The sequence below is a fragment of the Mesocricetus auratus genome, unplaced genomic scaffold (genome assembly GCF_017639785.1).
Source record: "Mesocricetus auratus isolate SY011 unplaced genomic scaffold, BCM_Maur_2.0 Super-Scaffold_6731, whole genome shotgun sequence".
In the NCBI taxonomy this organism is placed as follows: domain Eukaryota; kingdom Metazoa; phylum Chordata; class Mammalia; order Rodentia; family Cricetidae; genus Mesocricetus; species Mesocricetus auratus.
Genome location: NW_024429185.1, coordinates 1,697,702 through 1,711,086, shown reverse-complemented (window position 1 = coordinate 1,711,086; position 13,385 = coordinate 1,697,702). Strand labels below are relative to the sequence as shown.

General features: G+C 50.8%; 1 protein-coding gene across 1 annotated transcript in view; it reads right to left on the bottom strand.

Moving 5' to 3' along the window:
* Nucleotides 1-13,385, bottom strand: part of Ell (elongation factor for RNA polymerase II) — a 42,097-nt gene that overhangs the window by 10,186 nt on the left and 18,526 nt on the right. Inside the window, exons 2-3 of the mRNA XM_005086125.4 lie at nucleotides 4,553-4,600; nucleotides 20-141 (exon numbers count right to left, since the gene is read on the bottom strand). Of these exons, the coding sequence (XP_005086182.1) occupies nucleotides 20-141; nucleotides 4,553-4,600 (170 nt within the window). The remainder of the gene's footprint in view (nucleotides 1-19; nucleotides 142-4,552; nucleotides 4,601-13,385) is intronic.

Below are 13,385 nucleotides of genomic sequence, written 5' to 3'. Positions count from 1 at the left end.
TGAGGGCAGGCAGCCTTACCTGGAGACATATTGCTGGATGCAGTCGAAGCTGCCCTGAGGGCTGTCTCGGCCAATATTGGAGAGGTAGAAGGAGAAGGCCCGCAGCTCCTCGGGGCAGTCAGGCTGGGGTATGGAGATATGCTGTGGGGAGAGGGGGTGTCACTGTGGTTCTTGGCATGAGGGGACCGCAGCACTCACCCCTCATAAACGCCATGCACAGGTTGCCAATGTGTACCCTGCACAGCAGGCAGGACATGTAGGCATCTATCTCTGTGGCACCTCCTGGCATGAAGGGACAGGACGGTCACACATCCCCACCCTCTTGCCAGGCTTAGGCAATCACTGACCTCTGGGGAGGCCATTAGTCTGGGCTGTCATTCAGATTCTCCCCTGGTCAATGGGTTGCCCTGACCTGGGGCATCCATGAAGGTAAAACACACCCGGCTGCCACAGCAGTCTACAGGACAGCTCACACCCTCCCAGCATAAGCCTGCAGACAGACTTTGTGTATATTCCATCCTACGGCCCTGTGCAGCTCAGCAACCATACCCGAAAAGCCCCACTGCCTGTGTCTGCAAATGAGGGGTATTTTGTTTTGTGTGTGGTTTTTTGAGACAGGGTTTCTCTGTGTAACAGCTCTAATTATTCTGGAACTCACTCTGTAGACCAGGCTGGTCTTGATCTCATGGATATCCACCTGCCCCTGATCTTCTGAGTGCTGAGATTAAAGGTATGTGTCACCGCCTAGCTCAAATGTGTGTTGTATTGGAGACACGATGCGTAGCCTAGCCAGATCTCAAGTTTACAATGTGGCCTAGGCTCACCTTGACTCCTGAGTGTCCTGCCCTCACCTCCTCAGGGATGGCATGGCAGGTGTGCATCACACCCAGTTTGCCTGGCACTGGAGATGAACTCAGAGACTCAGGAATGCTGCAGACAAGTATTGCATCCACTGAATCCTAGCTCCAGACCTGGAATACTTTTATCAGGTCTCAAGAGGGACAGAGTGGCCTGCCTGCACCCCGCATCTGGCCTGCCTCTCAAAACTCACCCAGGGTGTGAGGTATGCACACACACTCTACTCTCTCCTTCTCCCCCTCCCTCCCTCCCTTCTTCCCTCCCTCCCTCCCTTCCCCCCCCCCCTTACAAGGAGCTGTGAAGGCAATGCTGCCCAGACATGTCATCTGCCAAGGTTCTGGCTGTGGCTTTTGCTCTCTCCTGAATGGGGACAGGAAGCAGCCACTTGGCTGTGGCTTCAGGGTACTGCAAGGGGCTTCTGAATGTGCCCAGCATTTGCAGCCTCCATGCCACCTGTCCTTGACACACATTCCCAGCTTAGGCTGCAGCTGACATTCCCTTGGCACAAGTCCTGAGTGGCATGTGGCTGTTGTCAAAGGCAATGACAGTTGGGCTCCTTGTGCATCCCCTCACACAGGTCTTGCAGCCCAAGTTCAGGATCCTTCATTACACAGACCATGCAAGGGTCCCATGCAGATCCCATATGCAACTCAGTGCTGGGGTCTCTGACTAGGCCTGCAGAGGGGCTGCTGACCCAGGTCCCTCTGGGTGAGAAAGGGAGTTTTGCACCTCTGGGGACAGGCACACAGGGTGCTGGAGCCCTGCTATCCAGGCCTGGGCTCCAAGGTCCAGGGAGTTGGATCTGCTGAGGTGAATGCTTCAATTGCTCAGAGTGGTGCCTGCGGTGTAGTGATGATGACTCATGTGTCGCTCAGAGCCTGCTGACGTCTCAGATGGCAGGCAGTGCAGCTGACACTTGCAACTTCTAGGTCGTCTCAGCTGCCAGCCCTAGCTACCAACTTCAGTTGGGCTCTAGGTTGTCTGAGGTGTGCGGGTGGCCTAAATTCAACATTTGTAGGCACAGACCCTGGTGAGGTGTGCCAAGCCCATTCTAGAGCACCTGAGGACACAGGCCTAGGGGCCATCTTGCTGGTCTGAGGCACAGCCACCCCAAACTCTTTTAGTTCTTCTCACTGTAATCCTGTCCCAAGATGATCTGTGTGAGGAGAAAGGAGTCTTCCATGAGAACTAAGTTGGGTGGCAAGCTAACAGTTGAGAAATGTTTTAAGCAATGTTTTCTCAGTTTAAACCAAGATATAGGGAGTCTGGGTAGATGACTCAATAGCTCTCATAGAGGACCCAAGTTTAGTTCCCAGCATCTACATAGTGGTTCACAATTGACCATAACCCCAGCTCCCGGAGATCCCAACACCCTTTTTCTGGCCTCCACTGGCTGTGTACATGAGCACACAGACACTTCTCCCATCACATACACTCACAATTAAAAATCAAAAGTAAACTCTAACAGTAGTGGCACAGGCCTCTAATTCCAGCACTTGGGAGGCAGAGACAGGAGGATCTCTGAGGTTGAGGCCAGCCTGGTCTACAGAGTGAGCTCCAGGACAGTCAGAGCTACACAGAGAAACTGTGTCTCAAAACAAACAAACAAAAATACCTAAAACAAAACAAAAAATCAAAACCAATGTAATGTAAATTTCTAGTCCTTGAAAGTTATTATTACAAACTATTTAAGATAATTAAGAAGTTAGTAGTTAATCAACAATCAAATTTGTGGCTATGTTAGGTATGTTTTCAATGTCAAATAGATGTATTTAAGATTCAGAGACCCACAGAATATGGCATTTAAGATGTTTTAGTAACATAAGGCTTTCCATTCAGTGAGACATGTCTGCTCCTGGCAGCACCAATCTACTTCAAAAGAGGATGATGGCCATCAAAGAAACTCCAAAGGAGTTTGCTTTCATTGTGGCAAAGTTAGCCACTGGGCAATAAACTTCCCTTGCCTCTATTGCTGACAGAATGTTGTCCAAGTTGGACAAATAGGACACAAAAGGAGACTACAGAACTTGGCTAAGACAGTCCTTCAAAATCCCTGCTTCACAGATACTCTAGGCCTGTAGGAAGATGAATGTGCCAATATGGGGGAGCCTTGGTGACTGTCCATGCACCCACATGTCTCTGTCATTTCTTAGTTTTGGAAGTTGCTTGCTCTGCACTTCCTGTTTACTCAGGTAATACATCCTTCTCGGGTCTCTTGATGGGGTTGAAGACCACATAGTTATAGTTACATAGTATTCCTTGTCACCAAATTCAGAAAAGAAACTTACATGAGTTTATAAGGCTGAGAAACATAAAAGCTTAAGCTGTTTATCTATGAAGGTGTTTTAAAGTCCATAAAGATATTTTTAGGATGGTAATGCAAGCCATGATAGAAATGATTTAGGTGTAAAACTTTGGACTTACTAAAATGGGAACGATAATACAGCACTTTATCTGAATTTGCAAATAGAAATGGACTGGATATTATAAATGTAATTCTTACCTGACAATTTTTTAATTATATATAATTTTACTATGTTAGAGTTAAAAGCTTTCCTTTTTATTTAGACAAAAAGGGGAAATGTTGTGGGATATTTGTATGCTGTCTGAAGATGTATTACTGTGATCGGTTTAATAAAGTGCTGAGTGGCCAAAAGCTAGGTAATAGGTACAGGCAGAACTTCTGGGGAGGGAGAGGGGAGGCAGGAGATGAATCTAGATGCAACAGAGACACGGAATGGGATAGAGGTAAAGTCATGTGGTAGAATGCAGATTAATAAAAATAAGGATTAAGTAGGACTTGAAGAGATGACTCAGAGGTTAAGAACACTGGCTCTTAACTGAGTTCACTTCCCAGCACCCACATCTGTAATGAGATCTGGTGCCCTCTTCTGGCCTGCAGGGATACATGCAAGCAAAACACTGTATACATAATAAATAAATAATCTTGAAAAAATATGTATTAAGTTATAAGAGCTAGTTAACAACAGCCCTAATCTACAGGCCAAGCCTTCATTACTTATTAAGTCTGTGTCATGTGGGAGCTGGCTGAGAGGCACAAGAGGCTGAGGTGGCTTGAATGGGGATGCCCACAGCTCATCCATCTGAATGTTTGGTCACCGGGAGTGGCCCTGTTGGAGGAAGTAGTCACTGGGGATGAGCTGGGAGGGTTCAAAAGCCCATGCCAGGCCCAGGGCCTCTCTGTACAGAGATCACCTCTCCAGCACCATGTCTGACTGTGTGGTGCTGCCACGCTCTCAACTCTGGTAACTGACTGATCTTCTGAAACTATATGCAAACCCCAGTTGAATGCACTGGAAGAACTGCCCCAGTCATGGTGTCTCCTCACAGCAGCAGGACAGTGACTGAAGACGAAGCTGAGCATAAAGCATTTGCCTGGCACGTAGGAGGCCCTCGGCTCCCTCCCCAGACCACAAGGCCATTGGGGGTGGAGGAATCTCCACGGGACATTGCTATCTGAAAAGCTGCACACATGCCCTCCCTGGGGGCTGGAATGGCATCCACCTATGAGAGCACTCCACGGATCACTGTGGGATGATCACCCTGCTCTCACAAAGGTCTTCACTGGGTGTCTGGCTCTGGTATGGGGTCACCCATAGGTGGACAAGCAGGAGCCAGCCTGCGCCCGCCCTCTTCCACAGCCCATGTGTGTGTCAGGACAGGAAATACTCACTCCTTGACTTCCTTCAAATCGGATGGATGGTCTCAGGGACACAGAATCCTACAAGAGAACAAAAAGGGAAAGCTTCAATGGACAGAAAATCCACACCCTTCCAGCTACACAGGGCCGGTAGGAATTCCAACTGCCAGAGCCAAAGTCACAGAAGCAGAGCCTCGAGACATTGGCAACCAGCAACAGGGAGGGGAGGGGCTAGCCTCCAGGTCACAGGTCCATGGATGCTGTCACAGGATGACTCCTTGCAAGAGGAGGGGCAGAACTCAGCACAGTGTGGCCTCTGTGAAGCAGATCACACAGTGCCCAGCCTAGAACGCACTGCCAGTTGTGGAACCCTGCAAACCATGAGTCCAGCTGAGGTACACATCACACCTGCCTCCTGCTGTTGGGGTGGGGCACGTGTCTGTGTAGCAGCTTCTATAGGACCCTTCATTGAAGGGCTTCAGTCCAGAGCAGGGGCTGACGACATCCCCTGGCCTCCAACTGCTCCTTAGCCCACCGGGTCTGGGCCACCTTCTCTCAGGGATGCTGTCTACAGCCTCCTGCCCCTCCATGTCTCCCCTAGACACGGAGGGGATGCACAGCTCTAGTGTCAATGTCCGCCAGGGCAGGGCAGGCCTCGAAGGAGGATGGGGCACCACATACTGGGTCAGAGCCAGAATCAGTGCCACCAGGGGGCACAGTAGGATCAGTCAGTGAAGGGGCAGGTGGCAGAAGAGACGGCCTGTGGCCCCCAAGGCGGAGGCAGTGAAGGGCCGCTTTGTCTGCAGAGCTCCTGTCCTTGGACTAGTGTCACGCCCCAGCAGACATGTTCCACAGGTTCAGCCCCTCACAACCAGGCCAGCTGCTCAGCCATGTCACACAACACCCAGCATCCACCTGTTTTCACACAAGGACCCCATACATGAGGTAGCATATATGAAGGCCGCTGTGCTAAGTCATGGGTGAGGGGTCATGGCCACACCACAACCCAATCTCCTACTCAGTGGTGGTTGTCCTCAGGGACAATGGCAGATGCCAAGAAGACAAAGCTGTGGTGTGACAGCCCACACCCTTGCACAGGACAGAAGCACATGTGCACAGCTGCACAGGGTAGTAGGGCTGCTTGGTCGTGTGTGATGCAGGGCACACCAGATGCACACTTGTGACTGAGCCAACCCCAGCACCATGGCACACTTTCCTATGCCACACCAAGAACAGGAGAATTTACCACCAAAGCATACACTTTTGGGGTTTAAATGGTTAGCAACTGGTGGAACCATCTAGAAGCAGAATGTGACCTAGATATGACCTTGGGTCCCATGACTACATGCTATGTGAGTGAATCCCAGCTAACAGGAGCATGAACCAGAGCTGGGCCTGGAGCCATCTTTGGCTATGTGCAAAGTTTAAGGCCAGCCTGGGCTAGGTGAGATCCTGTCAAATAAAAAATAAAACAACAAAATCCCTCGCCACCTGTGTGCACTGCCTCCCTCTGTGGACGTCTCTGTAGACGAGGGGTCAAAGAGCAAAGAGAAGTCCCACTCATCACCCTTCACTTTCTTTTTTCAGGGTTTGTACACATGCTTGCATGGTCATTGCGGCCATGTCTTATCATAAATGGAAAGACAGGTTATAAAGGAAGCCTTTCAAAGAGGAGAGATTTTTAAAGAGTCACTCAGAGCAAAGGTGGCCCTGCCGGCTGACCCATCAGTCACTGGGCCTGAGGCCTAGAAGATGGCTCAGGAGGTGCAGGGTGGCCCACCCCACCCCACCCCACCCCAAGGGCAGGCTCTCCAGAGGCTAGTACAGAGGCAGAACATGGGGATCTACCATGCCACCAGACTTCTGAGGGCCAGGACAAGGACAAGGCAAGAAAGAACACATCCTCCAAACGTTCATGGAGTCTTGGGGGTGGCAGTGCAAGGGACCAGCTTTGAGAGTGGCCTTATGGCCATGCTGGCACTCTGTAAAGTCCCTGCTGCTCATGCTCCTACAGTCTTCTCCGAGGATGGGAACAGAGATGCCCAGGAGCTCACTCAGTCTTCCTTAGACCTGGGAAGGCTGACCTCAAGTGGCTGTCCTCATGTAACCTGGCTCCCAGCCATATAGGCTGGCCCCTTCCTGTCAACAAGCATTCACTTACAGACACTGCCCACAGCTACCTAAGCGACCTACCCAGACACTGGTGGTTTGATTATAGCTCCCAAAGGGCTGTAGAAGACAAAACAAGCCGCACATGGCAGTGCACCAGCAGTCAGGAGGCTGAAGCAGGAGGATAGTAAGCCTCAGGGTAGCCTGGGTTGCAGGGCAAGACCTTGCCTCAAAAGCCAACAGCCTCTGGGCAGAGTACCATGACCCACACCTGTCACAAGGTCACAGTGAACCCACAGGAAGAAAGATTAATAAAGTCAGATCAGGAAGGGTGTTGCTCAGTGTTCCACAACAAACTGAGGACCACAGCTGTTCACCATGGCCTTGGCCCATTCACCTGACAGCTAGAGGGCCACTGGGTGAGTCAGTATCGGGGAGAGAGGTGAACAGGTGGTCTTGTGGAGGGACCTAGTAGCCTGGCTGGCTGTGGCTGTCACCCTTGGCTCCTCTTGTCCTGGGACAATGCAGTCAGGCAATGTGAAAGACAGCAGGCACCTCACATCCAAGCTCTTCACAGAACACACTCAAAGACCTTAAGTTTCCTCAAGGATGTCCTGTGCTCTAAACTACCTACTCCAGCCAAACCCACCCTGGCAACCCTCTGGTCCTGAGCGAGCCTTTGTTGTAATCAAGGGTCCACCACACAGATTTCATTAAATACACACACAGACCCACCTGGTATATACAAGAACCTTCCGGGATGAAGTCCCACCCTTTCAGCCAGGTCTAGACCCTGTAGAAGCTCTGCCCCAAAGCTTGTTTCAATGAGAAAGGACACAGTCCTCTGGGATTCAGGCTGCTGAGTGTCTAGGCAGCTCCAGCACCACCACCCTGCACCAATCTGGTCAGTGAGCAATAGGCGCTAATTGGTGGCAGAAGTCCAAACCTGTAAATGCCAGGGCTTGGGGTGCTGTACTGGACTGCAATTCTGTAGCTTAGGAAGGCTATGTAGTGCCAACGGCTATTCCAGGCTTGAAAAGAAGAAATCCGAGTTAGGCATGGTGGTGCACACCTGCAAACCCAGCACTTGAGAGGCAAAAGCAGGAGGTCAGAATTCAAGCTCTCTCCAGCTAGTTTGAGATGAGCCAGGGCGACATGAGACCTTGCCTCAACCCAAACCTTAACAAGAAGTAACACAGTCTTGCCACCCTAAGGCAGAGTGTTGTGGCTGTTACTGCTGGCATCTCCCTCCACTAACGGGTCTCTCAGCACCACTCTGAAGGGCACAGGACTCCTGGCAAGATGTCTGTCTGCATACAAGGCTCTGAGAGGGACCTTTACAGGCGATCACGGTGTGAATTTGACAGAGGCAGGGGTGTGGAACTTGTAGTCCAGTGCTAGTGACTGGCACTGGTCCCACCTTCAGTGATAAACAGTGATGTGCTGTATAAGCCAAGTAAACACTTCCTTCCCCCAGTTGCTTCTGGTCACGATGCTCCACCACAGCAACAGTGACCTTAACCAATAGAAACTGGTATCAGGACAGTGGAGGATTGCTGAGAGACCTGACCATGTTTTCGGGAGAGTTGTGGAAGGGTTTTGGGACTTTGGGACAGAAAAGCCATTGTGTGGTGAGAGCTCACTGAGCTATTCTGAGGGAGTTCGGAATACAAGAAGTTGAGAGCAGTGCATCCGATGGTGGCCTGATTGTGAAGTTTCAGAGGGAAGCAAAGACTCCAGTCTTGTGTGTGAACAAGCTGTGAATCTGCTCAGCTGGAGCTGAAGAAGCAGCTGTGATTAAGAGACTGGTGTCACTGAGGTGAAATCTTCTGGGAAGTGCTTCCCCAAGATCAGTACAGGGAAGCTGTGTTCCAGAAGTTGTACCTCCTGTCAGCAGCCAAACTTGGCAGTGCAGGAGTCACCCAGGTGGCACTGGTTTTGAAGGCACATAGAGGTCACGGAGAGCACATGAGGCTTGACACCGTGTGGCAGGACCTGAGTCCCTGAAGACAGCTACTGACACGCGCATTTTGGAGAAGACTGCACCATGGGATGACCACCAAGGTCAGCAGCAGCCGTGGACTGAAGCTGCCTGAGCCTGAGAAACTGTTTTGTCTGTGTGTGCAGAGCCAGAGAAGTGATCCAAGCCCCTTAGGAGGAGCCCAGAAGATATTTTTTTTTTTTTGGTTTTTCTGAGACAAGGTTTCTCTGTATTATTTTTGAGGCTGTCCTAGAACTCGCTATGTAGACCAGGCTGGTGCTGGCCTGGCCTTAAACTCACAGAGATCCGCCTGCCTCTGCCTCCCAAGTGCTGGGATTAAAGGCGTGTGCCACCAACGCCTGGTTCAGCCCAGAAGACCCTAGTGGATTCCAGACATTGGATATTGAGTGTTGTTTTTTTTTTATTTTAATTTTTGTTGTTTTTCAAGACAGGGTTCCTCTGTAGCCCTGGGTGTCCTAGAACTCACTCTGTAGACCAGGCTGGCCTTGAACTCAGAGATGCTCCTGTCTCTGCCTCCCAAGTGCTGGGATTAAAGGTGTGCATCGCCATCCGACAAAAGTTTCAGCGTTTCTTGGGGGGGGTTCTTTTTAATTTATTTGGGGGGGTTCGAGACAGGGTTTCTCTGTGGCTTTCGAGTCTGTCCTGTAGCTAGCTTCTGTAGACCAGGCTGGTCTCAAACTCACAAGAGATCCGCCTGCCTCTGCCTCCCGAGTGCTGGGATTAAAGGCGTGCACCACCACCACCCGGCTTAAAATTTCTTTATTTATTATGTATACAGTGTTCTGCCTGCATGTATGCTTGCATGCCAGAAGAAGGCATCAGATTTCATTACAGATGGTTGTGAGCCACTGTATGGGTGCTGAGAATTGAACTCAGGTCCTCTGGAAGAGCTGTCAGTGCTCTTAACTGCTGAGTCATCTCTCTACTCTGAGACTGAATCCTTAAAGATGTGGGACTTTTAAATTTTGGAATGTTTATGTTGTAAACATTGATATTAATGTGTGATCTTGGAGAAAAACAAGAAAGGAAACGCTACGGTAACAGTGAATGATGTGTTTGTGTTGTCAAGCTAACAAGGGGTCAATTGTGCTGGCTAGTTTTATGTCAATTTGACACAAGCTGGGGTCATCTGAAAAGAGGGTGCCTCAATTGTGAAAATGTTCCATGAGACTGGGCTGGGCATTTTCTTAGTGATTGATACGGGGTCCAGCTCATTGTGGGTAGTTCCATCCCTGAGCTGGTGATTCTGGGTTCTATAGGAAAGCAGGCTGAGCAGGCCATAAGGGACAAGCCAGTAAGCAGCGCCCTCCATGGCCTCAGCATCAGCTCTGCCTCCAGGTTCCTGCCCTGTGTGAGTGAACAGTGATATGGAAGCATAAGACAGTTGGCTATCCTGGCAGGAACCTGCCCTGCTTCAGTCCAGGGTTGCTTTTCCATCTGGCTGCTGCCTTCAGGGTCCCATAATTTATGGTGCCACCTCCACAGCAATAAAGGAAGTCTTAGGGCCTGGTGACAGCCAAGTGTGATACTTGTGAGTTCTCAGCAACTTCCAGTTGGCCCCAGGTGCATGTGGGAGGTGGGTCCCTCGTGGCCTTAGGAGCAAGGGTGGCTAAGGGGGTCACATCAGTATCCCTACGGGGGGTTGAAGGTGGCACCCTTCCTGGTCCCATCACATTAACAAGCCTGACTATGTGCTGTAGGCAGGCAGCAGTAATAGCCATACTCTTTGGGGACGGGTGTCACTCCTGAAGCTTGTTGAAGCCAAACTTCTGGCAGAGGACACAGCTGTGAGCCGGAGTATTGGCAGGCCCACTGCATCTGGCTGACAGCACCAGCAGGGTTCACACCAAGAGGCTGAGAGCCAGCTGGCTTCAGATCCTATGGGGCAGTGAGATGAATGTCCTGGTCACCGGGCCTGGATGCCCTCAGCACCGATCCGTTCCTGGGACAGGTCAATGTAGTGGGAACAGGTCCCAAGACATCCCACCCCCACACCCCCTACACAAAGGCAGACATGAGGACATAGAGCCTGGAATCCTCCCTTCATCTCCAGAGAGCAGCTTAGATGAGGCAACAGAAAATGTCTATGCAAGCTGTGAGGCAGGGGGACAGCTTACACAAGTATATTCAGCACTGCAAGGCCAGGGTGGGGAAGGCACTCCCTCAGTGCAGAGGGAAGCCAGCATCTTGACCCGCCTTGGGGACTGTAGGGAAGACAGACTGGGACCCTTTCCTGAGCAAATGCAGGGTTCTGGTGGCTGCCACAGAAAAGTCCACACGGACCACAGGAGACCCTGATTCAGAAAGAAGAAGGGGGGGAGACAGGCAAGGGGCTGGGGCTCAACTGGTAGAGGCTCACCTAGCATGCACAAGACCCTGGGTTCAATCCCCAGCACTCCATAAACTATGGTGGTACTCGCCTGTAATCCCAGCATTTGAGAGGAGGAGGCAGGAGATCAGGTTAGCCTCGCCTATCTAGTGAGTTAGAAGCCAGTCTTGGCTACAAAAAACTGCCTCAAAAACAAATGGGGGTGGACTGAGAAATGGCTGAGCACTGGCTACTCTTCCTGAGGACCAGGGTTCAATCCCAACACACACATGGCAGTTGACAACTTTTTTTTAAACCCCAGCTCCAGGGAATCTGACACCCTCTTCTGGTCTCTGCCCAATCAGACATGCACATGGTGCAGACAGACAGACAGACACACATGCAAACGTGCCTATACACATTGTTCAAAGGGGAAGAAAAAACAAGGGGCTGGGAGCTTGCTCCCTGGCTGAGAGCATTTACTCATCTTTCTTGGATGGGGTTTGGTTCTTAGTGCCCACGCAGGGCAGCTACCAATGTCTGTAGCTCCAGGGACACTGAACCCTCCACAGGCACCTCAACACACACAGCATACATTCACACACAAAAATAAAATAAATAGCAGGGCAGTGGTGGTGCACGCCTTTAATCCCAGCACTCGGGAGGCAGAGGCAGGTGGATCTCTGTGAGTTTGAGACCAGCCTGGTCTACAGAGCGAGTTCCAGGATAGCCTCCAAAAGCCACAGAGAAACCCTGTCTCGAAAAACCAAAAAAAGAAAAAAGAAAAGGTGTCATGTATCTGAAAGGCATATATACCATAATTCAACTTGATGGCTACGAAGACTGTGTGGCTCCAGCTGGACAGTTATGTTGGGGCAGCACCCTCAGTCTGGAAGAACAGGGCTGTGTCTGAGACACTGGTCCCAAGGCTGCAAAGACCAAATGTGTGTGTGAAGGATGGATCAGATCTCGAGCCAGACAAGGCTGGGTGAGAGTGGCACTCCATCTACACCCTACCCCCATCCAGGACAGGTACCAGGGAAAGCAGGGCGTGAATCCCTTCTTTCAGCACTCCTTGGGGCACCAGGCCACAGGCTGTCCTTTCAGAGGCATGCAGTCTGGAGAGGGAGGGCTGCAGTGACTGAGCCCTAGCCAGAGACCTCCTGGCAGCCTCTCCTTTCCAGTAAAGCCCAGCCTGCTGAGAAATGCAGCTAAGGAATTCTCCCTAGGCTTCCTGGCAGGATGAGTGTGGTCACCAAGGCTGTGGACCCTGCTGGGAATGGTGCCTCTACGTGAATGACTGGAGCTTGGAAAGCAGGCCCACAGCTGTGGCTCTCACTGTCACCTGAGCAGGTCAGACCCCTCACTCAGTAGGCATGCTCATAATGTAACTCAAGGAGGGACTGCAGGCTCACAATGTAACATCTCAAAGGAGACTCTTTTGTTGTTTGTTTTTCCAGACAGGGTTTCTCTGTGTAGCCCTAAGTGTCCTGGAACTCAGAGACCTGCCTGTCTCTTTGCCCTGCACTCTTAAAGCTGTAACTGAAGACAACCCAGCAGGGACCACCACCCTCCCTCCTGCAACCCTGGGCAGTGGAGCAGGAGCACTCCAGTGGCCGTGCTGCCTACCCAGAGTACAGACCTGCTGTCAAGCCCCTCAGACTCATTTTCTGCCCACCTGGCCTGCTCCTCCTGCTCCTCCCCCTCCTCAAATGCAGACACATGGCAGCCACCGGTGTCCGCCCCAGTGGGCCGGTTGTCGAGGTGGAGACACCTGTGAATGTGTCCTTTCCCATTGTCCATTGGGTTACACAGTGCATGGTATCTGTGGCTGTGTAACAAATGCCTCTGCCCTGGAAACTGCAAACATCAAAACCTGTCCTGTCTTGGGTCAGTGTCACTGGGCTGAAACAGAGGCAGCTCCACCTAGCATCCTTCCCTGTAACTGTCACTTTAATCTTTGTCACTCCCTCTTCTTGTCTATCTCCTACAGGGACACTAGATTGTCTTTTCTTTCTTTCTTTTTGAGACTGTATTTCTCTGTATAGTCTTGGCTGTAATGGAGATCACTCTGCAGTCCAGGCTGGCCTCAAACTCATAGAGATCCACCTGCCTCTGTCTCCCAAGTAGTGGGATTAAAGGCATGCGCCACAACTGCCTGGCAAAACCTATTCTTTTTAAAAAGCTATGTTTTATTAGTATTTTGTTGTTTAGTTTGTTCATTTTTTAATTAAAAAAAAGTTTTTATGTGAATTGGTGTTTGACCCGCATGTCTTTTAGAGGGTGTCAGATCCCCTGGACCTGGAGTTGCAGACAGTTGTGAGCTGCCATGTGGGCTCTGGAAATTGAACTTAGGTCCTCTGGAAAAGAAGCCAGTGCTCTTAACTGCTGAGCCATCTCTCCAACCCCTCCTTTTTTGTTGTTGTTTTTTGTTTTGTTTTGAGACA